Source organism: Tasmannia lanceolata, unplaced genomic scaffold (genome assembly GCF_043159265.1).
Source record: "Tasmannia lanceolata isolate RefF3 unplaced genomic scaffold, GAP_Taslan_0.1 ptg000003l, whole genome shotgun sequence".
In the NCBI taxonomy this organism is placed as follows: Eukaryota; Viridiplantae; Streptophyta; class Magnoliopsida; order Canellales; family Winteraceae; genus Tasmannia; species Tasmannia lanceolata.
In genome coordinates this window covers 54,407,558-54,430,524 of record NW_027518680.1, presented here as the reverse complement: position 1 = coordinate 54,430,524, position 22,967 = coordinate 54,407,558, and the positions used below count along the sequence as shown (strand labels likewise).

General features: G+C 38.9%; 1 protein-coding gene across 1 annotated transcript; it reads left to right on the top strand.

The window, feature by feature from the left end:
• Positions 1-1,856: 1,856 nt before the first annotated feature.
• On the top strand, positions 1,857-22,707 carry LOC143855933 (Ribosomal protein S10p/S20e family protein). Its single transcript, XM_077365979.1, has 3 exons — positions 1,857-2,148; positions 2,275-2,334; positions 22,203-22,707. Exons 1-3 carry the CDS (start codon positions 1,912-1,914, stop codon positions 22,512-22,514), a joined length of 609 nt encoding a protein of 202 aa, XP_077222094.1. The 5' UTR covers positions 1,857-1,911; the 3' UTR covers positions 22,515-22,707.
• Positions 22,708-22,967: the final 260 nt, after the last annotated feature.

Sequence of the window (22,967 nt, the reverse complement as noted above, 5' to 3'; positions counted from 1 at the left end):
AATAAGGATAAAGCTCAAAAAAATTCCTAAGAACATCAGCAAGATATTTGGAGGAATTACATATAGAAAACTCAAAGTGCCATTAAGCATGGTCAAAATATAACTTTTAGAGTAAATAAGCAATAGTATCAAAGAGAAAATAAAAGTTGATTTTAAAAAAGGGAAAAAAGCTATAATACATGAAAAATAAAGCGAGGTGGTGGTGAAAGTAAATAGGCTAAATATATCAGTAATTGCTCTCAAAAGCTCAAAACATTTGTCAATCAAACATAATATTGCATTAAAAAATAATAATTGCATTAATCCTTGAAAAACATCCTCTTAAGAAAGTAATATGGAATACACCCTATATCCTAAAGGTAAAAGAAAAATTATTAATACATGAACATTGATAAAGAAGCGCTAAAACAACGAAGTTTTTGTAATAGCACTACTCACCATATTTTGATGATCACACTCCTCACTTTATTAAAATGTACGGTATGGCCCGTACCATAGGATGATCCAAACCGTCCATTAGATGGGCCACTTCCTACATAGGTGGTGCCCCAAAAATAATTTTCATATGTTGATCTGAACCCTCCGATCTATAGAGGGTTATAGGTCGATCCAAACCGTCCATGTGATAGAACACAACATCAATCGGTTGTGCCCATAAAATCATTTCCATAGGTTGTATTTTGTAATAGCACTACTCACCGTATTTTGATGATCACACTCCTCACTTGATTAAAATGTACGGTATGGCCCCGTACCATAGGTTGATCCAACCGTCCATTAGATGGGCCCCCAAAAATAATTTTCATAGGTTGATCTGAACCCTACGATCTATAGAGGGCTATAGGTTGATCCAAACCGTCCATGTGATGGAACACAACATCAATCGGTTGTGGCCATAAAATCATTATCATTTCCATAGGTTGATCCTAGCCCTCCAATCGATAGAGGTTTCCATAATTGTTGTTTCGCTTAAGGTGCCCGGAATCCGTCAATATTTTGCAAGTGTCCTGAATGAGTAATATCAAGTAGTTCTTTAGTCATTGTCATATGTCTTTACCTCTTCTTGATACTTTTTTTCCGTAATTGTCATAGAAAGGTACCCGTGTCAGTACTTTTCGTATGTAGATTGCGATTTTACCCTAAAGAAAGTAGGTAATATCATAACGTCTTATGCAAGAGAATAAGCATAATACACTTGGGATATAATACAACCGGGATATAGACGGAATTTTTGGCAAAGGGTGGAATACATTAACCCATCATTTTGCCTTTATATATAGTAGTTAAATTACGATTTTACCCTAAAGAAAATAGGTAATATCATATCGTCTTATTGAAGAGAATAAACATAATACAACTGTGATATAGATGGAATTCTTGGCAAAGGGTGGAACACATTAACCCATTATTTTGCCTTTATTCTTTATAATATATTTATATTTATATTTATTATATATATAGTAGCTAGATTACGATTTTACCCTAAAGAAAGTAGGTAATATCATAACGTCTTATTGAAGAGAATAGGCATAATACAACTAGGATATAGACGGAATTTTTGGCAAAGTGGAACACATTAACCCATCATTTTGCCTTTAGTAGTTAGATTAGATAGATAGATAGATTAGATTAGGTCCATATGGTTAATGACGATGGCACTACCATATTTGATAACTACACTAACTCGTTTTGTCTTTTCCTATTAGTTGGCTTCCGTGCGCTTTTTTTGAACCCTAATAAGTAATAACATTAGGCTGGCGCATGTTTAGATGATAAAAGACAAAGTGAGTTAGTGTAATTATAAAAAAGGCAGTGCCGATATCATTACCCTATCGATAAACCCAGTGGATAGAAAATATGTCACAGCAGAGTGCTCTTGGCCGAGAGTGAGAGAACTCCAACCAATCTTCCATGGCGATTTCTTCAATCTCTGCAACTCTTCCTCTTCTCCCACCCTACAATTCCTCCATATCCCTAAAACCCAAATCAACCCTTTTCTCATTCCCCACAAATATTGCAAAATTCCACTCATTAAAATCCCCAACCCCCATTTCTTCCAATTCCTACCCCTTTACTGTTTTTGCAGCTCCAGAGCTTTTGGAAACTGAAGAAACCACAGACCCAGTTGCCGAATCTGTAGTATTTGAGGTCGGTTTTTGTATTTTGCTTTTTTATTTTATCAGAACTTGTAGTTAGGTCTTAAATGAAGGCAAAATGGTGAGCCTTTTTTTTTCAATGTTTTAAGGTTTTATTAGTGTTTTTTGGCACATTTAGGTGGAGGGTTCTGATGGTCCTGGTTCTTCTCCTCTCGCCATTGATGCTGATGTTGAAATGGTATTTATTTTATCTTTCGTATTTATTTTATTTTTATTTTTTTAGTTTCAATTTGAGTCTGTTGTATTTATTTATGCACTTGTGAATTTATGGAGTTGAGTGTGGTGTAAGTCTTTGTCACGGTATAAAAGAAATGTAATACAAAGCTGTTGAGAAAATCTGCGGGGTAAAATCAGACCCAATCGTGCACAAACGAAGGGAATAGTAAAAACAAAAGCAAGCCAGGGGATGAACACCGAGATTTTACGTGGTTTGGCTAAGGTGCCTACATCCACTTGTGATAATAGAACACGATCTTCCGTTATGAGAAAGCAAAATTACAAGGATTACACTGGATTGATCTGAAACCTACAACCCTTTCTCTTGCTTTTCAACCTAAGACTGTACATAAGAGAGACCCAAGAGAATGCTCTCTCCTATTCTATGAAGCACGGGTACGTTCGGGTACGCCGAATATAATAATATATTTTAATATATTTTATTATATATTTATAAAAAGTTAAAAATAATAATTGGAGAGCAATTAAATAATAATAACATCACCAAAATGAAAAATTCTAATATTACTCTTCACTTCATAAGTTATTAAGTTCCATATTTTTCATAACATGAGGCATCAATACATCATTCATTAGAAAAAAAGTCAGTCGCCAGTGTGTTGACCGGTGCCTGATAAGATGACCGATTTTTTTTCTGATCCTTCGATAAAAAGATTCATTCTCTTCATAAAAAATAGGAGGTAGAACCAATAAAGATTTCTTTTTCCAAATTATGGGATTTTTTATGCCGGACTTTTGGGATTTAGTAATGTTTGGACATGATAGATTTTATGAATTTTTAAAATTTGAAAAACACCCCACTGTTTGGAAGTTAAGAAAGTTAAAATTTTGACCCAACCATTTTTCTTCGGATTTTGTACTAGAACAAGAGAGTTGACTTTTTTTCCTTTTAGATTTGGGTCTTGACACTATTTTTAATAAATCCAAATGGGGGATATTCCGTTATTTACATGTAAATCGTAAGTAAATGGACAATAAAATTGTAAAGAACATGTAAATATTGAGTACAGGAGAGGAGAGAGAAGAAGCACATGAGGGATTTACACCAGATAAAAGAAGCAGGAGGTGTCGGTAAGCCGACACGCACCCAACAACCAAAATTGGGTTTTTTAAAATAAAAATAAAAATGGGGTACGTACCTAGGACGTACCCGGGGCGTAGTACCCGTGCTTCCTAGCTCCTATTTGTAGCCGCAACACAAAGAGACTCCCGCCAACCCAAGAGACATGTTTTCCCTCTTATAAATAATCCTATTCTTTCAAAAAACCTAAAAACACTATTTTTTTTTTTCAAAATTAGCTTCCTACTAAACCGTGGGAAACAAAGCAACTTTCCCAACAATTCCACCTTGGCTTGTTTTCCAACCACCTGAAGATTTTTTGTTGATGTCGTCACCGGTCCATTGTCGTCGCAAAGTCCCATTGACCTTCTGAAGTACCAGATACACACCACCATCAAATCATATGGGTTCTTGCTTTTCCTAATTCAATCAACACGGCCAATGCACATATAGCTGCCAACACATTAGCTCACCAAGTCAACCCTGGTGAGGGATCTCGATCCATCTTCCCCATCTCAAGAACTCTCACCTTCTCACCATCGTCTGCAACTTAGAAACTCATCTCTGCATTAGCTATGAAAGAGACCCTACGAATGCACGCATCACTCCGTTTCCAACCAGCTATTGAGATCATAGGAACACTAGTCACCGTGTCCCTGGCCAGATGATATAATATGATACACTCAACATTTGTCATCTTCCCTTTCTTCTCATCCTTTCCTTTCAACACCTTAGCCAATTCCTAGTTCCTGTTGAACAAGGATGTCCTTCACCCTCATTTGTCATAGGGTGAAACTGTCGTTTCCCTCGAACCTCCCAATGTTGAATTGAGTAGATTTCGATTTTACTGCCATATCAGGTCACTCTGCACTTCTCTTTGTAGGTCTCCACCTCGAATGAGAATCTCACGTATAATCTTTCTACCAATGATCTATGTAACCACGATCCAATCACAACACCCATGATCACTCCACCTCCCCGCAACGATCACTCAAAACTCATCTCTGGTACCACTTGTTGAGAAAATTTGTCGGACAAAATTTGATCCGATCGTGCACAAACAAGCAGAATAGTAAAAACAAAGTCAAGCCACAAGATGAACACCGAGATTTAATGTGGTTTGGCTAAGATGCCTACATCCACAGGTCAGAACACGATCTTCGACTATAGAAAGGGCGACTCAGTGTGCGAGGCTCCCGCCATTGCGGGGTATGAGGAGGGCTAGATGTACGCAGCCATACCCCTTCTTTGTAGAGAGGCTGTTTCTGTGACTCGAACCCATGACCACCAGGTCAAGATGGAGCAACCTTTCCGTTGCGCCAAGGCTCGCCCTCTCTCACTATGAGAAATCAAAATTATAAGGATTACAATGGATTGATCCGAACCCACAAACCCGCAAACTTTTCCCTTGCTTCTCAACCAAGACCGTACACAAGGGAGACCCAAGAGAAACCCCCCCCCCCCCGGAGAGAAAACTCTCTCTCCCTCCCTCCATGTCTCCTCTTTGCAGCTGCCACACAAAGAGACTCCCTTCAACCCATGAGACACGTTTTCTCTCTTATATAAAACCTGTGTTTTCCATAAATCTAAAAACACTTGTTTCTAATTTAGGTTCCCACTAAACTGTGATAAACAAGACAACTTTCCCAACAAAAACTAAAAAAATCACTTCAATCTTCTCTACCTTTTTTTTTTTTTTTTTGAAATGGCAAAATATTTCATTAAAAAGCAAAAGACCGAGAAAATCTTTATAGGATCAAAAGCATCAAAGAAAATACAATAAGGGCCCGTTTGGATGCCGAGAAGATTTTGATTTGGATTTCTCACATTTGCAGCCCATTTTGAGTTGTGATTCGGATCCGGATGAAATCCTTGGATTTTCAAATCAGCGACTGACAGTGAAATAAATCAGATTTGCAAATATGCTGTGGAAATAAGTAATTGGAAATCCACAGATCCGGCAGTTTCCTTCAACCTCTTTGCTCCTCAACCTGTCCCCTCCAGTAGGAAGTACCCCCTTCCCTCTCTGCCTCCCTCAACATGAGCTGGTGAGTGGCGGATCTACTCATTTTGTATTCAAAATTCAATTCCAAATCCAAATACAAAATCTGAGGTATCCAAATGGGCCTTAAAGGAACCAGAAACATGCAAATCAAGGAGGGAGAAAGTCAAACTGTTCTACTTCCGCCCCTGCCACACCCTCCTTGGCCAAACTCAGCAATGAACATATACACATGCGGGATGAGCCCCAGTTCCTCATAAATCAGCCTTTCTACCCGACCTACCAGCCACTTTATTAGCTGACCTTCTGACATGAGCGAAAGTGATTGTAGCATCGCCCACCCCATCCTTTATTTCATAAAAAAAGGGGGGCAAATCTCCAAGGAACCGAGATAGAACCACGCAACCATCTAATGACATTAAGGGGGTCTCCTTCGATGACCACCTTATTTAAATCCCTGGACTGATGGAGCTTAATTCCATGAAGGGTTGCTGTTACGAACCTAAATTGTTTCGCAACAAATTTGATCTTCTTAGAGGGAAGATCGGCCTCTTGATCCACTTCGAGGGAAGGATCAGTCCTCCTTGTGCACAAAACATACTTTCATGAAGCAAGTTTCTTCATTTCTCCAAAAAGACTGCGTACAAGTTATTTGTAAAAAATCCCTACTTTAGATAACCCTTATCTCTAAGACTGCTACACAAACTAAACAACTGGAAAGCAAATCTAAAAAAATAAGAAACATCTCAACTAATTTATTCCAGCCAAGTGGGGCTAGATAAGCACGTAACATTCATTCCCTCTTGGAATCAACCCTGTCCTCAAGGTTGGAGATTAATCGTTTGTTAGTTGGTGAAAAATCAGATCTTGCGCACTTTCCGAATGTATTTCCCCTTCTCCCTCATTTTCTTCTTCTCTATCCTGCAATTAGTCAACATTTCATATGTTGCCATCCGGGGATGAGGCAACTCCCTTTTCAAATCGTTCTCATTGCGCCGTTCATCAAAACTCCTTCGTTGTGTCTTTTTGAAATGTTTGGGATGTTGATGCATGGATGGCTGTGGGTGAGGATTTTTTCGATTACATAGAGTAAATGCAGCAAAACAATAGAATTTTCGTCGACAACTTTGTCGGAATCGACGATGCTGATAATCATCGACACTTTTCTTTTATAGCTTTTTCCCTTGTTTCCTTTCCATGTTCTTGGCGTAGTTTTACGTATTAGTTTCTGGCTTTATGCCTTATCTTTTACAGGCGATGGCTTCCCCATCGTTGTCGGCTCTATTAAGGCGATGGCTTCAGTTTTCTTGTCGACCTTCTTTTCCGGATGATGGTTTCCCCATCATTGGTTGGCTCTCTTACAGGCAACGGCTTCGGTTTTCCCGTCGGCTTTCTTTTCAGGACGATGGTCTCCCACATGTGACTGTTTCATTTTCCCGTCAACCTCTCTTTTCTGGGCAATGGTTTCCCCATCGTTGGTCGGCTCTTTTATAGGCGACGACTTCGTTTCCCGTCGACCTTCTTTTCCGGACAATAGTGTCCCCACCTTGGTCGACTCTTTTCAAGCGACGATGTTCATGCCGTCGACCTTGTCTTCAGACGATGGTGTCGCCATCGTTGGTTGATTATCTTCTCCCTCATTTTCTTCATATCTTCAGGCGATGATGTTCATGCCGCCGACCTTGTCACGAGACGATAGTTTCCCATCGTTGGTTGGTTATCTCCTCCTTATCTTATTCTCTCCAGGTGATGGTTTCCTGTCGACCTTGTGTCCAATAGTTTCCCCATCGGTGGTTATCTGCGCTTGGCGTTGTGCTGCTTAGTTGGTGTTTCTGCTCGTGGTGCTTCGCTGTTACTCCTGTGTGTGCCTTTGGTGTGCCCTTTTTTGCTCGATGGATCGTTCCTATTTCCCAGCCGAGGTTTCTCTGTTCGATCCCTTGGTTTGCAGATCTATCCATTGGGCTCTCATTCAGGAGGAGGCCCTGTTATGTTCACTCTCACCACAGTGCTGCTTCAGGGGAAGCTGTTCCTTTTTAGTGGCCGCTGATCTCGACGATTGTACTGTCATGGTGGCCGTTGTCCTTCTCATGCTTTTCATTATGTATTCACCACATCAGCTCGAGGAGTGCTATACGAAACTGTCGCAAGAGCCAAATTCCACAGAGGCAAAGCTCCACCCCTTGAAAAGATTTTTAATGTGTTATGGGAAAACCTATTGCACTTCAAGTCCAAACAAGACAAGCACGAAGTATCAAATCTCTCTAGCCACCCAGCAGTGGATAGAATGTGAGCTACCTGCTGTCTTGCCTTGTGATCTATGATTATCTGCCTATGACCGCAGATGGTCGATCATCAAGATTTTGTTAAGGTAGATTGTCCATGCAAATATTTCAACTCTCTGATCAAGAAAACTCCCCATCTTGGTCCCAGATCCAGACTCTCTTGTCTTTTATATCCTTCTTAATACAAATTGAGTCCAAAGTCTCTAGAAGCAATACTACCCTATCTATTCCTCTCTCGAAGAAATTCTTAAGTAAAGGTATCGGCCAGCTTGCTCTGCCTTGATCTCTAACGAAGGAGTTTCTAACTGTTCTCTCTAGATGTGATGCCCCATCAAATAGATCTGGAAGTCTTTCTTCTGTTTTTTTTTTTTTTTGAATATTTGCAATTTCATTCAAAGAAATGGGCAAGACCGAGAAAATCGACCTCTAAGATACAAAGAACCCACTAAACAAGTAAAGGAAACAAATAGAAAAAATTTACAATCACGGAGGTAGGGTGTCAAACATCTTTAACCTCGGCCTACCTACGCCACCTCTAGCCAAACTATCTGCCACATATTTAGCCGACTGCCTTATGTGATTGAAAATGATTGAGGATTGTCCAATCCGATCTTGGATCTCGTAAAATAAGATGGACAAATCTCCATGGTGGAACTGCCAACCCTCTAAGCCATCTAACGACATTCTTGGAATCTCCTTCGACGATCGTCGCATCCACTGATTCTTTATTTAGTCATTTTGGTCCATGGCGAATGGCTCTAACTTCCGCTTCTTAGCATCTGCCATCCAATAGGTTCGGAAAAAGCCCAAATAACCTCACCCAAGGAATCCCTCAAGACTCCTTAGATCTGGAAATCTTTCTTGCAGCGGTATCTCACGACATAACAAATCTGTCCAGAACTTTACCCGATTCCCTTTGCTATCAGTGTATCGAGTCCCTCTAAGGAAGCCCAACAGACCTTTCATAATGTCTCTCAAGAAAGTAGCCCTTGCATACCCGTAGCAATCGATCGAATACTGCGTCATACTTCTCGACCACTGCCTCCAAAAGATAATTCTATCCTCCCCGAATCGCCAAAGCCACTTATGCAAAAGGGCTCTTCTCATAGCCTTTAAAGTCGTGAAGCCCAAACTACTTCCGGCCTTAGGTCTGCAGACCTCCTTCCAGCTAATCAAATGACCTTCTTTCCTCAGGATCAGCCCTTAAGAAATTCCTCTGCAGTTACTTAATACACACAGCAGCACTAACAATATACCTGAATATAGACAAATAGTAAATAGGAATATTTGCTAAAATACTTTGATCAGAGTTATTCTGAAGCCTTTAAATTCCTGAAGCCAAACGAGACATCGGCCTTGGACCTGCAGACCATCTTTCAGCTAACTAAATGAAATCTTCTTTCCTCCGAATCATTCCACAAGAAATTCCTCTGAATTGGCTAATTCATATCGTTCCTTGGAAAAACCAAAAGGACACCATACTCACTTCTAGCTTCCACATCTTCCTCTACAGCTGCTTAGCAACTTGACAAGAAACCAATTGGTGGTTGCGAACTTGTAATCATAAAATGCCTTACTAGAACCATATTGGGACTCCACATATTGCTACAATTAGTTGTCCACTAGGGATCAGCAAATGACTCAAGTTTAGACCTTGGACTTCCACTAGTCATAATAGGTTTGCTTGAGATGCATGAAAGGGTAGCCGTCACATCCACTGAAATAATCTGAAGTGCATTGTGCATTGACTTAGTTCACTAATTTGCATTATTTCATTCCAACCATATGCTTCATAATCCATGAGTGAGGTGTAGAAAGTGAATGTTGAGAGGTCCCTAACACTAGCTTTCCTTCCAAAGATATCCGTGTTGGTTGCAACTTTTTGAGGTAGAGGCGAATTCCATCTGAAACTGTGATTCCTTTAAAGTTAAAACAGAACACTATGGATGGTTGCTTTTCTCTTGTAATATTGTTGGACTCGTAATTTTACAAAAAATGGGATAATAGTAAAATCTCTTAGAAAAATACGAAGAGAGAAAAGGGGTGTTTATGCATCACATTATTCCCTAAAGTAAAAAAAAAAAGATAAACATAAAGTTAAAGTACTTTAATAAAAGAGAAAACAAAAAAAGGAGCCCACGACTAAGGGAAAAGAGATCCCTAAATTTTAGAGAACAGAATAACTCTCACAAAAGAAGAAGTGAGTCATCCACTTTTCAAAAAGAGGAAGTTACGTAACTCCCCACAAAAGGGGAAGTGGAGATCGTGGAGTGGAGAGATAAGGGATGAGGTGGCAGTTGCCAACCACTTCAAGTGAATTCTATAAATAGAAGGAAGATCCTTTAGAAAAAGGATCAGATCTTTTGGAGAAAAACTCAACTCAAAGGAAGAGAAGAAGGGAAGAAGGAAAAAAGGTAAAAAATATCTCAAAGACTAACAACTCTCTTTTCCCTCTTCTCCCTAAGTTTCTCTTGGGAGAAAGATGACAGAAGACTTTTCTCTTCTGGGATTCGGGAGAAAGATGACAAAAGACCTTTCTCTTCCCGGATCCGGGAGAAAGATGACGGAAGACCTTTCTTTTCCGGGATCCGGGTGAAAGATGAAATGACTCAAGGGAGTTCATCTTCCGGAGAACTCTCTTACAAAAGAGTCGAAATAAAATCATGCCTTTCTCTTCTGGGATCCGGGATAAAGATAATGGAAGACCTTTCTTTTCCGGGATCTGAGGGAATGATGAAATTACTCAAGGGAGTTCCTCTTCCGGAGGACTCTCTTACAAAATAGTCTAAATAAAATCATAGGAGATGACTCAGAGGTGTCACTTTCCCAAGAAGACCCTTTACAAAAGAGTCGAAAATAAGTCATAAGATATGTCATCGAGTCAAAAATACCATGTCGCGTCCGAGAGGATCTGTTTTCAAAAAAATCAGATCTCCATGAAGTTGTATTTAGATAGGGAACCTCTTGATGGATAATCCGAGGTGTTTTCTTTCATCAAGAAATGTAATTAACAGCCAATAGAGCCGGAAGTGTACGATCCCTACCAAAATTAATACAACCTCTTCTCGCAAGAGGGAAATCTGATCTCAATGCATTTTATGTGTGCGATTCTCTTTTTTCATCCATGTGAAATTTGTTGCGAACAAATACACTTATGCTTTTATAAAACATCAGATTATAAAAAATGGAGTTCTTTGGGGAGGTTGTTTTCCAAAACTGCTTGAGCAGAGGAAATTACTCTAGGGATGGTTGTGATACACCATATGTTTAAGGGCTCCAATCTGTAGTGCTACAAATTTTCTTATCACCATATCACCAAGTAAAACCTTGCATTGGGTAGGTTAAAATATAAAACCTATGTACCCCTCCACTTAAAACAATAATGTACTAGCCTATGGTTAAACCACTAAAGTAATTGAAAAAATTGCAACCATAACGGAATGTCTTCGTAATATTTACTTACCATAAACTTTACATTTTGTTGTTCGTAACCTTAATTGTTTGACTCTATAGGAAATTGTTTACAACAAAAGTCATCCCCTCCACGCTCCAAGTCCAAAAAACTATAGGACCTATTCAATATGCGGCCCAAACTAGTTTGGTCCATAATTTCCCACAGCATGAGAATATGCCACAATCTTATACGGATGGGGACCATCTTTGATCAAAAGAGCGAGAGGAAGTCACTCCGAGCACCTTCAAGGCCAAGAGCCCGCCCCCACCCACCACCACCACCACCACCACCACCACCACCACCACCACTACCCACCCACTTCAATTGAGGGGTAAAATTGAAATCTGCTACAAGTTTGACCATAGGAAGGTTGTGCAAATTGAGATTTTCCCCTTATTTGGGTTTTCTCAGGTGGAGAGAGGGGCTCACTTGATTCCGTTGTTCGCTTTCGCAAGGGGAAGTATCCCTATCCTCATAGTTCCAGCAACGACGAAAGCTGCAAAAACGACAGTAGCGAAACTACTAGAATGTACAGTTTCAATATTGCCCATACGTAATCCTTTGTATAAACATTGGGGCGGGCGGACACTAAGATGGAATAGTCCCGCCAATATCCCCAATGTCCCCGCTGCAGTATTAGGATTTTTATTTAATTTGACAAGCGTCAATTGTAGTGGCAGAAGAATAAATGAAAGTTTCTTACGAGAGAGGCTAATGAGTGCTTTTATTAGCTTAGTTTGTATCTTATTTGTTGCTATTTTAGTTGAATCAAGTTAATTGGTTAGATTCCATATCAGTTAAGGAGTCATAGGAGTTTTAGAAAGATTGGCAACTAGAGATTCCATATCAAGTTTTTACAGCTTTGCAACTCAGCGGATTTGATGTTCACTTTAGTCATGGCGTGAGGCCTTGACTTCCTATGGTGGGTTATCTAGGAGCCCTTTAGTGTGAGGCCTTACGTTTTTTTGGTGAATCCAACCTTATTATCTCTCTTCTTCTCTAGTAAGTTATCATCTTCCATTTTCTTATCCCAACCTCTTCTACTTCTAACACTTCTAAATTTTTTCTCTTTAGTTTCAATTTATTACACCTATTGATTCTCTGAAGTGACTCGTCTCATTTGAATCAACTTATCGCACCATCTGATGGCCGGATCTGAATCTACGGTTGGATCAATTCTTGAGTTAAATCAAAATTTGTAGAATTCAAAAAGTACCCAAATTTGATATTCCCAATGATTCCAGTTTTTGGTAACAAGGGCTTCCTACCACATATCCTGAATTAAACATATCTAAAGTTCGGACCTTATCTGATCCTGTGGGACAATTGCTAGTTTTAGCACATATTTTATATTCTGACATTTCACTCTTGTTTTCAATTGAAACCTCGGATTCGATCTTGTTCATCTCTAATCATGCTCTCAAACTCCTTCGTAGGGGGAGGATGATAACATTTGTACCCTTCAGGGTCATTGAGCATCCCAATAACTCACATTTCAAAGCCTTGGGATCAAGTTTTTCTGTAGCTCTAACCATGCAAGGTAGTTATTTGTTGGGTTGCAACTCGGTCAGGTGGGTTGGGTTTTCCAGAACCCTGCCCTACCCGTAAAAACCCGAGATTCCTAAACCTGACCCTAACCGAGATAGTTTTTCGGGTCAGGTCAGGCCAAAGGTCAGACCAGGTTTTTCCACACCCTAGATACAAGTGCACCACAATATCGTAGAAGTTTAGAAATGGAAAAAAAGTATTCATTGTGGGCAGTAATCAATGTCCAGGCAAGGAGAATGTTTGGAAGGAATCACAACATACACTAACACAATCCCAATTATGCTGCTGCAATAGATTGGACCAGAATATCTTGTTGACTACATTAGGTATTATCCATACCAATGCTATATAGGCACCGAAAAAATGGAATTGGAGGTCAGTAACAGTTGCAATAGCAACACATGTAAGGCTAATACTTGTAAGGTTCAGAGACAAGGACTGGTTGATACCTAGTAGCAGGCAACACCTGACCCTTGTATTATTAGAACAGAACAAACTGAACTCTTTTGTGCAAGTCCCATTAACTGAAAGCTTGAGAATCAAAGGATGGGAGGAAGATTTACAGAATTTCGGGCAGTGGGCATACAGGTCAAAAGAACTACAAATGCCTAGTGTTGGATTCCATCCTGGATCCTGTCCATGGCGGTACTTCGGCCAGTGCAGGTGCAGATATCATCGGAGATTTTATTGGCATTTTTCTTGATTGAGGCCTCCTTTGGAAAGCCATCATGGATATCAACAGAAGCACCTTTCAGGCCTGTCAATTTTCGGATTATCCTCTTGATCTTCATTCCATGAATTGTTTGAACAAGAGATGACAAATTTTCCTAGCATCAGAAGTTGAGAAACTGCGAAGATACATAGTTCTGAGAGTCTATGGACCCCCACCATGGCAAATAGAATCAGCGAGATTTGCTACCGAATGCTCAAGCTTGTGGAAAAAGAAAACATGGAGCTAGTGTTGCGTCTGCAAGGCGTCGTATAATGCAAGCTCCTGATGGTTTATGAGAGCGACCCTCTATTATTCAGCGTAAAGCTCTCTTCACTGCCTGGCTCCAAATGGCTACCCCCCTCTGTGATTTATCTCTCCTTCCTTCAACCAATCATTTCGAACCAGAACCCACAAAAGAGAGAGAAATTGCAGATATAAGCAGAAAACGGAAAATTAGAAGAAGGTATGAGGGAAAAAACTTGTAGAAACAAACGGGGATTTGGAAGAGAAGGGGTTTCGGTTTTTCAAAGAAAGAAGTCTGGTGTTGTAAAATAGGAGCTTTGATGGTTTTGATAAAATGAGTAGAGGGTAAGGGTTTCGGGTATAGCCACATGTAAACGGACCTAAAATGATCCATGGAGGGAGGGAGGGAGGGTTTCATGACGAATACTAATAATATAATAAAATGGAAATAAAGCAAGCTTGGGTTGGGTTTTTTCGTTTAAACCTGAACCTATCCAACAATGCTTCGGGTTTTTCAATCCCAAGCCCGACCTAGCCCATGAGCCATTGCTTTGAACTCGACCCACGACTTTTTTCGGGCTAGGCCTATGTGGGTTGGGTAAAACCCGACCCAAGTTGCATCGCTAGTTATTTGCTTATTGCTATTGAGCTTTACAGTTGTGATTTGTAAGGTAGGATTATCATTCTGGGTACTGACATTACCAAGCCTGACTGACCACAGACATCCTTCCCGGACAGGTCATAGGAACACTACTGAGTCACAAATGCACAAGAAAAAAAATTCTCTGATGCAGGATCCCAACCTTTACATATAAAGCCAAAGAAACTCCACTATGTTGATGGAGTTGCTATTCACATGCAACTGTGCAAGAATAAAAAATACATGGGGTTGGGCCTGTAGCTCAATGGCCGAGGCTTTGTTTCTCAACCTTGAGGACGCAGGTTCGATCCCAGCTTACCTACCAAAAAAAGAATAAAAAGTACATGACCAAGATGAAAACCCCAACTTGGACGTCCACATGAGCAGGATGAGAACCCAACCTGAATGCCCACCTTAGCACGGCTCTGAAAATGACATAGCTGCTCTGGAATGTTTCCAAATCAATAGGGCGCCATTCAACATGATTTTCCATAAAACGACCAAATCTCTGTGATCTTTTGATAAAAACTCCCTGGTCAGATCAGGAAATGAAATCCAAGTAGAAACCTCATATTTTTTTTAAAACTGACAATTCGAAGTAGAAACCTCATAAACTCGATGAAATGCTAGAATGAAGAGGAACGACATCAAACAAACTCCAAAATGCATGGAACTTTGATGGATAATAGAGCTTGAAGGGACAAATCTAACCATCAAATTTCTTCTCATATCAATACAATTCGCCGGTAGTTCGGTCATTTTTTATGCTTCCTGGTTTCATCAAATCTCTTCTTCCTTGATGTGTTAAGTTTTGATACAAAGTTAGGATTTAGAGAAGTGAGGAGAAGATGAGAAGAGAAGATCGCTGGAAGAGGAAAGAGAATAGATAGATTATGGTTTCTCTATCTCATGGTATTTGATTTTTTTCATATCAGAAATTAATTGCATATATAAACTACTCGAAAGAAATTAATTGCATATATGTCCTTACTAATAAACTCTCTATTAACAATATGAACAATATAAGATAGCAAGCTTCACTAACAAATTACATTATGTATCGATTCACGAATATTTTTCATGTGTGCCACGTAAATATTACTCTTGATTAATAATTTGATTGATTTGTCTGTTTCATTGTGGACCCAAATGACGTCATTATTCAATATTTTATTTCTTGGCAATGCAATAGGCTGGAAATAATAAATTTCTCTTCTTCTTCTGATGCTTAAGTAGCATTTCTTTTGTAACAAGACTTATGTAGTCCTATAATAATTAAAACTTGAGGAAAAGGAATTTTTTTGCATTGGATGCCTTGTTTTTTTTTTTTTTGTAATTTTTTTAGATGGTTCTTCTTTGTGATGCAAGGGGCTGGTAATCAAATTACAACCACAAAATTTAGGGAAGTGATATTTACGCCCCTTTTGATCACTAGGGACACCTAGTGCCACTGTATCAATGACTAAAGGGGGACTAATGTGCTTGATGTCAGAAAAATCCAGTGAGTTTGATTGCCCTGTACACTGGTGCTGGTTGTCCCTGGTGATCAAAAGGGGCGTAAATATGATTTCCCAAAATTTATTAATTTTAATTTATTCAGATCAAAGCCTGTCTCTAAAGTTCCTAAATATCTAACGTCAATAATTTAGGCTTTTTCCCATGGATTCTGATTGAACAATTTCAGCACCTGATTTGTTGATCTAGAAGTAGACCTGAAGAGTTTCCACTAAAAATCAGGGTCTACACTAAATCTCAGATCTCTAAAATTTCAAAACAGATAAAGCTATTGCAGAATGCAGTAAAGGTTTAGAATACAGGGGATGACTACTCTGTAATCAAGGAGTATGAGAGAAAGGCTCAGAACACTGTTAACAGTTAAAGAGCACAGTCCATGAAAGGAAAATGCTCATAATACTGTAAACGGTGAAAGAACTCGATTCCAAAGTAGATCTCAATCCCTGAAAAGGGTTAGAGCATCATAATCGGTGGAAAAACTCAAACCCAAGAAGAGAAATACAGATCTTGATCTGATATGTTTTGTACTGAAAATGGTTCAAATGTCTTAATGTGCTGAAGTTTCTTGGTGAAATTTCAGATCAAGGAAATCCACCAATGGAGACCTTCAATTTTGTGAAACTAAATCCATAGGCATTTTGAAAACACAAAAAATAAAATTTTGTATTTTTCTATGAAAGTATAAATATGACTAATTCATAAATGAAACATGGAATAATAAATAAAGAGAATAAACAAAATAAAGGTAAGAACTTCCCCAATTCTTGTGATTATGCTGTTCAATCGTTGATGACGGATCCAATGCAAACGGAGAAGAAGCGAGTGAGGGTGGCCGTGTAGGCCCTGTGTGAAGGTCGAAATCAACACCGGGAATTGTTGTGTTGTCCCAAATTAAGATTGTAGAAAGTGAGAAAATGGTAAAAATGGAGTTATTTGACCTCACTTTCTCTTTTTGTTGTGGGAGAATGAGAATAGATAAGGGAGAAGAGGAGAATGAGCCTTTGTCCTTTTGTCTTTTCTTTTGAGAAAATGAGATAGAGAAAGGGGTACAAATAAAATGAAAGGATTCTTAAGAGGTAAAAGTGAGGGTAATAGTGCTTTTAAGAAGAGAGATAATCCTGAGAGATTAGTTTTTTGTCTTGTAGAAGAAGAATTGAGTAAGAGAAATTTTGGGAGTCTTTTTTTGTAAGAGAAAGATGAGAGAGAGCGAGATGGTAGTGAGAGGAGAGTATTTTGTCTCTTTTGAAGGAGAGGAAGAATTTTTTATGGATGGAGACGTTTTTGTCTCTTTTGTAGAGAGATGAAGAGAGGGAGAGAGACGTTGGAGATTAGCCCGAAATTGAGGGAAAGATGTATCATTTTCTTGTATTTTGTTATATTCCTTTTGGGGGAAAGAGATAAAAGAGGGGTGAGAGATGAAAATAGGAAAGCCACTGTCAGTTATTTTTGGGTTATCTAGCTACAATAAGAAAGGTGATTTTAAAATATTTAACAAATGTGTCGTATGAGAAATGAGTGATTTTTAGAAAAAAGAAAATTTTGGAATGGCATTCTAGGGATGAGAGATGATTTGGTTAGACTTTTTGATTTTTTTTGATTTTTTAAAAATTTTATGTTTTTACATTTGCCTCTCTTTGTCACTTGTTGTATGTAACAAGTGGTAAAGAAGTAAACACATGAACAAAATGGAGGTCCTAGTTTTGTATAAGATGATGTTATGAGAAAGAGTGCTTATAGGATGCCCCATGTGAAGACATGGGGTAGCCAGAAGATGGGCGTGGGAATATAGAATATTGACAAGGTAAATAGTGGTGAAAGGAAATTAGAAGGCTTTGGGGCAACAACATACAACGTTATCTGGTGAATTGTGGAATAATGAAGTTACGGGGAAAAGGCATAGAGGACTTGATATGTAGTCAGGGTATGGGAGCGAGCAAAAGTCTTGTAGAGAGATGGTATGGTTGTTCTGGCTAGCTAGTTGGTCGTCCACGATGTCTTGTATGGTTTGTTTTAGGTTGTCATTTGGAGGAGTTTGGATAGGGGGTGAGTTTAATGTTTGAGTTTGAGGTAAGTTGTGAGTGGAATGTGTTGGTTGTGTGATGTTTGTGGATGGAAGTGGGTCAATGTGTAAATTGAGGGGGGTTATAGTGTGATTGACTTGGTTCAATAAGTAATGGGTTTGATTTGGTTGCGGAGTTAAATGTTTTCAGCTGCAAGGGCAGCGAGACGTTGGTTTAATACTGCAATAGCCTCTAATTTTTGTTCAGCTGTGGTTGGAGGGGACTCATTTATGTTAACAATTGGTGTATTTCGAGTGATATTGTGGATTTTGGCATTTCATTAGTGATTTCTGGTATAGTGAATTGGTCAGACATGGTAATTTCGTTTAGGCTTTTGTATTTAAGTTTAGGTTTGACAATGGTTTATTTTTTTGGCATACACAGATTGAAGGATCTTTATGTGTGTAGTTGATTACTTCAAGTATTAAGCGTATGGTTTTTCAGGATTAGGCGAAAGGAGGGAATTCGGGCGTGGCAAATGTAAACACAAAATAAAAAAAAAAAAAAAAAAAGTCTAACCAAATCACCTCTCATCCTTAAAATGGCATTCCGAGACTTTGTTTTTTTTCTAAAATCACTCATTTCTCATACTACACATTTGTTAAATATTTTAAAATCACATTTCTTATTTTAGCTAGACAACCTACAAATGATTAATGGTGGCTTTCCTATTTTTATCTTACACCCCTCTTTTATCTTTTTTTCTCGAAAATGAATACCACAAAATCCAAGGAAAAGATACATATTTTCCTCAATTTTGGGCTAATCTCCAACATCTCTCTCTTCTCCATCTCTCTACAGAAGGGACAAAAACATCTCCATCCAAAAAAGACTCTTCCTCACCTTCAAAAAAGACAAGACACTCTCTTCTCTCACTACTCTCTCTCACCTTTCTCTTACAAAAAGACTCCCAAAACTTCTCCTACTCAATTCTTCTTCTATAAGTAGACAAAAAGCTCATCTCTCAAGGATTATCTTTCTTCCCAAAAGCACTACTACTCTTACTTTTCTACAAAATTATTACCACTCCCAAGAATCCTCTCATTTTATTTCTACCACTTTCCCTATCTCATTTTCTCAGAAGAAAAGACAAAAGGACAAAGGCTCCTTCTCCTTTTCTCCCTTATCTCTTCTCATTCTCTCACAACAAAGAGACAAAGTGAGGCCAAATAACTCCATTTTTACTGTTTTCTCACTTTCTGCAATCTCAATTTGGGGCAACACAACGATTACTGGTGTCGATCTCGACCTTCACACAAAGCCTACGCTGCCCACCCTCACCCGTTTCTTCTCCGTTTGAATCGGATCCGTCATCAACAATCGAACGAATCACAAGAATTGGGGAAGTTCTTAACTTTATTTCATTTATTCTCTTTATTTATTATTCCATGTTTCATTTTTGAATTAGTCATATTTATACTTTCATAGAAAAAATACAGGCATCTTCAGATCAGATCCATGTGAAGAAAAAAACAAGCAGTAGTAACCACGATCTGATTTGGACAGGAAAACCTCAAGCCCAGGTTGATAGTAAAGGTGTTGAAAACAATAATCCTTCTATTGGCAACAAGAGTTTTTATATGATGCCCGACCGTCAAAATCACAAGGCCCTGCCCCTTGATTTTTGATCTTGGTCAAACCACCTTTTTTGACTTCCCACTTAGATAAAAAATCAAGGGGCAGGGTTTTTGACACCCAGCCCTTGTGATTTTGATGGTCGGGCATCATATAAATTCTCTGACACCAATATGCTCCAATAAGCCCCCTGGATCTTTCATAGCCCTTATTTACATAGAAAATCAATCCTAGCCTATTACTCAATTAGAAAGAAGTCTGAAACCCATAAAATCCCTCAAATTCTATTGATGACACTTTCCTAATCACAAAAGTGGGATTTTCATCCCATCCAAAATAGATAAGCTCTAAAACCCATCTTAACAAACATAGAAAATTCTGAAAAAAATGCCCCAAAAGTTATTCATTCAAAAAGACCCATGGATGGGAGGTTTCTATTCAACTTTGATACCACATATGGGCCCTCTTCTGACACCAACAATGTGCTGTGCTGACATAATCATGATGTCATCAGCTAGGCTCAATTGGGCCCTCTTTTCTTCGTCGTCTTCTGTAATAAGTTTTGAAGACTCTTTGATGTATTTTTGTATCACTTTCCCTCTTAGGATGTGTTTAAAATTTTTAGTCTGTGACAGGCATTGAAATTTCTAGCTTCTTAATACTACTCTTATATGTTCGTGTTTTTTCCAGGATTTTAGAAGTCGCAAGAAGTCCACCTGGTTTCTAAACCATAGAGAAAACACAGATATGTGAAGTATCTCATAAAGACCTCCTTTGCCTTCAATCCTGTCGTTAACAACTCGAACTCCGACGAGAAATCACCCATGGTAATGTCAAGTCAACTCGGTTGAGTTGATGCGGCATGTTTTTTGTTGACTTGGGCGAGTCGAAGGAGTTTTTATTGACTCAGTGGAGCCAAAAACCAACTTGACTTGAGCGAATAAATGATCGACTTGGGGAGTTTTTAAACGGGGCTTCAATATCATATAAGAAATTTATTTTGGGTCTGCATACCCTAAATTCTCATTATTTTAATTACATTCCTGGTGCTTTCCTATCAAGGAAATACATCCACACAAAATTTTTAATACTTGAAGTATAAATCAAAGGCAAAAACTTGATGAAGAGTTTGTTTTTGATCTTTGAATCTACCTCAGATAATTATTATGCTTGTAAGCAATTATTCAGTCTGTTCATGTCCATCCTGAATCATTATTGCAGGCATTATTATCTGTTCACTCGTTATGTAGTTAAAACTTTCTTGTCAAAAACCAACATGTCAATGTCTTATAGTAACAAGACAAATTAGTCAACTGCTGTTGTTAGATTTTAATTTAACTCTGTCGTTTAGCGCTGCGTCGTTCTGATTCTTGCTACTACAAATGCAATGTTGAAATTTTTTGGTCTGCAGCTATGTGTTCAAGCTTTCAGTTTACAGTCTTTCTAAGCTTCCTGCAGAAGGTGGTGTCTCTGATATTGTGATCCATCAGGCAGTAAATTTACAATTTATCATGATCTGGATTCTGATGTCATCTCTGAAAAAGTAGGTTTGATACCAGAGTATAACTCAAGTTTTGGAAGGTTCTGGGTTCCTAACATATTGAGGCACTGAATTCGCTTAGTTGTTTGGACTCTTGAAGTGTTCAAGATATTGATGTAGATTCCGAAATAATATTGATGCTGGGTCTCTTCAAGTATTGGACGAATAATAAAGGAATTTTTCTATGGAAAATCTTTCCATTTATCCTGGTGTTCTAATTATTGAATGAGATGAATACAAGGATTTTTGAGAATAAAAGTTCCACTCCATGGCGGTTGGCGAGTGAGATTAAACTTTGTATCGTTGTGGTGCTCTGTTGAGTCTGGATTAAATTGAGGTTAGATGGGTTTCCTTCTACGCAACCCAGTTGCCTAAAGTTAAATTTTGATCGCTGTTCAAGAGGAAACCTGGTCCTGCTAGCATGGGAGTAGTGTTTAGGAATGAGATGGGTGAGGTTGTTGAGGAATTATTCCTGGCTGATTGGTGTTTCGGTCCTTTTGGACTCCAATTAAGCCGAAGGTAGTGGCTCTCTCACGGGTCTTTTATTTCCAGTCCACTTTGGGTTGGTGGCAATTCCGCTAACGTTACATTTTGGGCGTCTAGACACAGCAGGTCCATGACAATTAGCAAACTTGACATTGGAAATCCAGGGCTTGATTAGACACCTTTCTCCGTCTTACTTGCACATTCCTCGAAGTGCAAACAAGGCTGTGGATTCATTAGCGAGTGGAGTTGAGGATAGAGATGTCCTTTGTATTGGGAATGTGTTCCTCATCAGTAGTTGCTACTTGTTGGCGCCTGTTTTTAGTTTTGTTTCTGTTTTGTCTGTTGGTTTTGCACATATTCTTTCTTTCTTTTCTTTTGAGGCCATCTAGGCTCCTTTTCTCATTTAACTCATTCCCTTTTGCTCCTATAAATTTCTATTATCTTTCAAAAATAAAAGTGGAAAATAAAACATTGTCATCACATTGTTTAACCTACTTTCATAGTTTAGGAGTTGCAGGTTATTGATGATTCTCCAAGAGCAGCCCGCATATTTATTCTTCGATTTTCTGTTTTGGTTGCTCAATTTCTTCTTAACCTGAATTAATGGGCCCTTGTCATCTTGATTACATTATTCTTATGGGCTTTTTGTATCGGCAAAATACACCAGCTGAAAATATTGTTTTTGTTATCAGATGGCACCAAAGCAGAAAATACGAATCAAACTGAAGTCCTATTGGGTGCCGTTGATCGAGGATTCATGCAAGCAGATTATGGATGTTGCAAGGACAACCAATGCAAAGACCATGGGCCCTGTGCCCCTTCCAACCAAAAAGCGAATCTATTGTCTTCTCAAGTCCCCACACGTTCACAAAGACGCCCGGTTCCATTTTGAGATCCGAACCCACCAGCGCCTCATTGACATCCTATACCCAACTGCCCAGACAATAGATTCTCTGATGCAGCTCGACCTCCCTGCGGGGGTTGATGTCAATGTCAAACTTTGATTTTAAGTGCTTCCGTAGCTCAGGTAAAGCAATGAGATACATCACTGGATTATGATTTTTGAACTCAATGTTATATGTACCATGTTTGTCAAAGATCAATTTGGGAAAAGAGAGTGATTATTTGCTAACCTTGGCACTCATGTGTTCATCAGATCAATGAGATACATCACTGGATTGTGATTTTTGAACTCAATGTTACATGTGCCATGTTTGTCAAAGAACAATTTAGGAAAAGAGAGTGATTATGCTAACCTTGGCACTCATGGGTTCATCAGATCTTTTTGTTGGCTGTGTCCACCCTCTGGATCTTTAGTGGGTCAGGGCTGTATTTTTACTGCACCAATTTCTCATATACTTCCAAAGAGCAGTTATTTTGGAGGTTACAATCGTGGTTTCCAACATCGTAGAGAGTGGCACTTCTTGGTGGCTGTGGTGTAAAAGTTTTACCAGAAC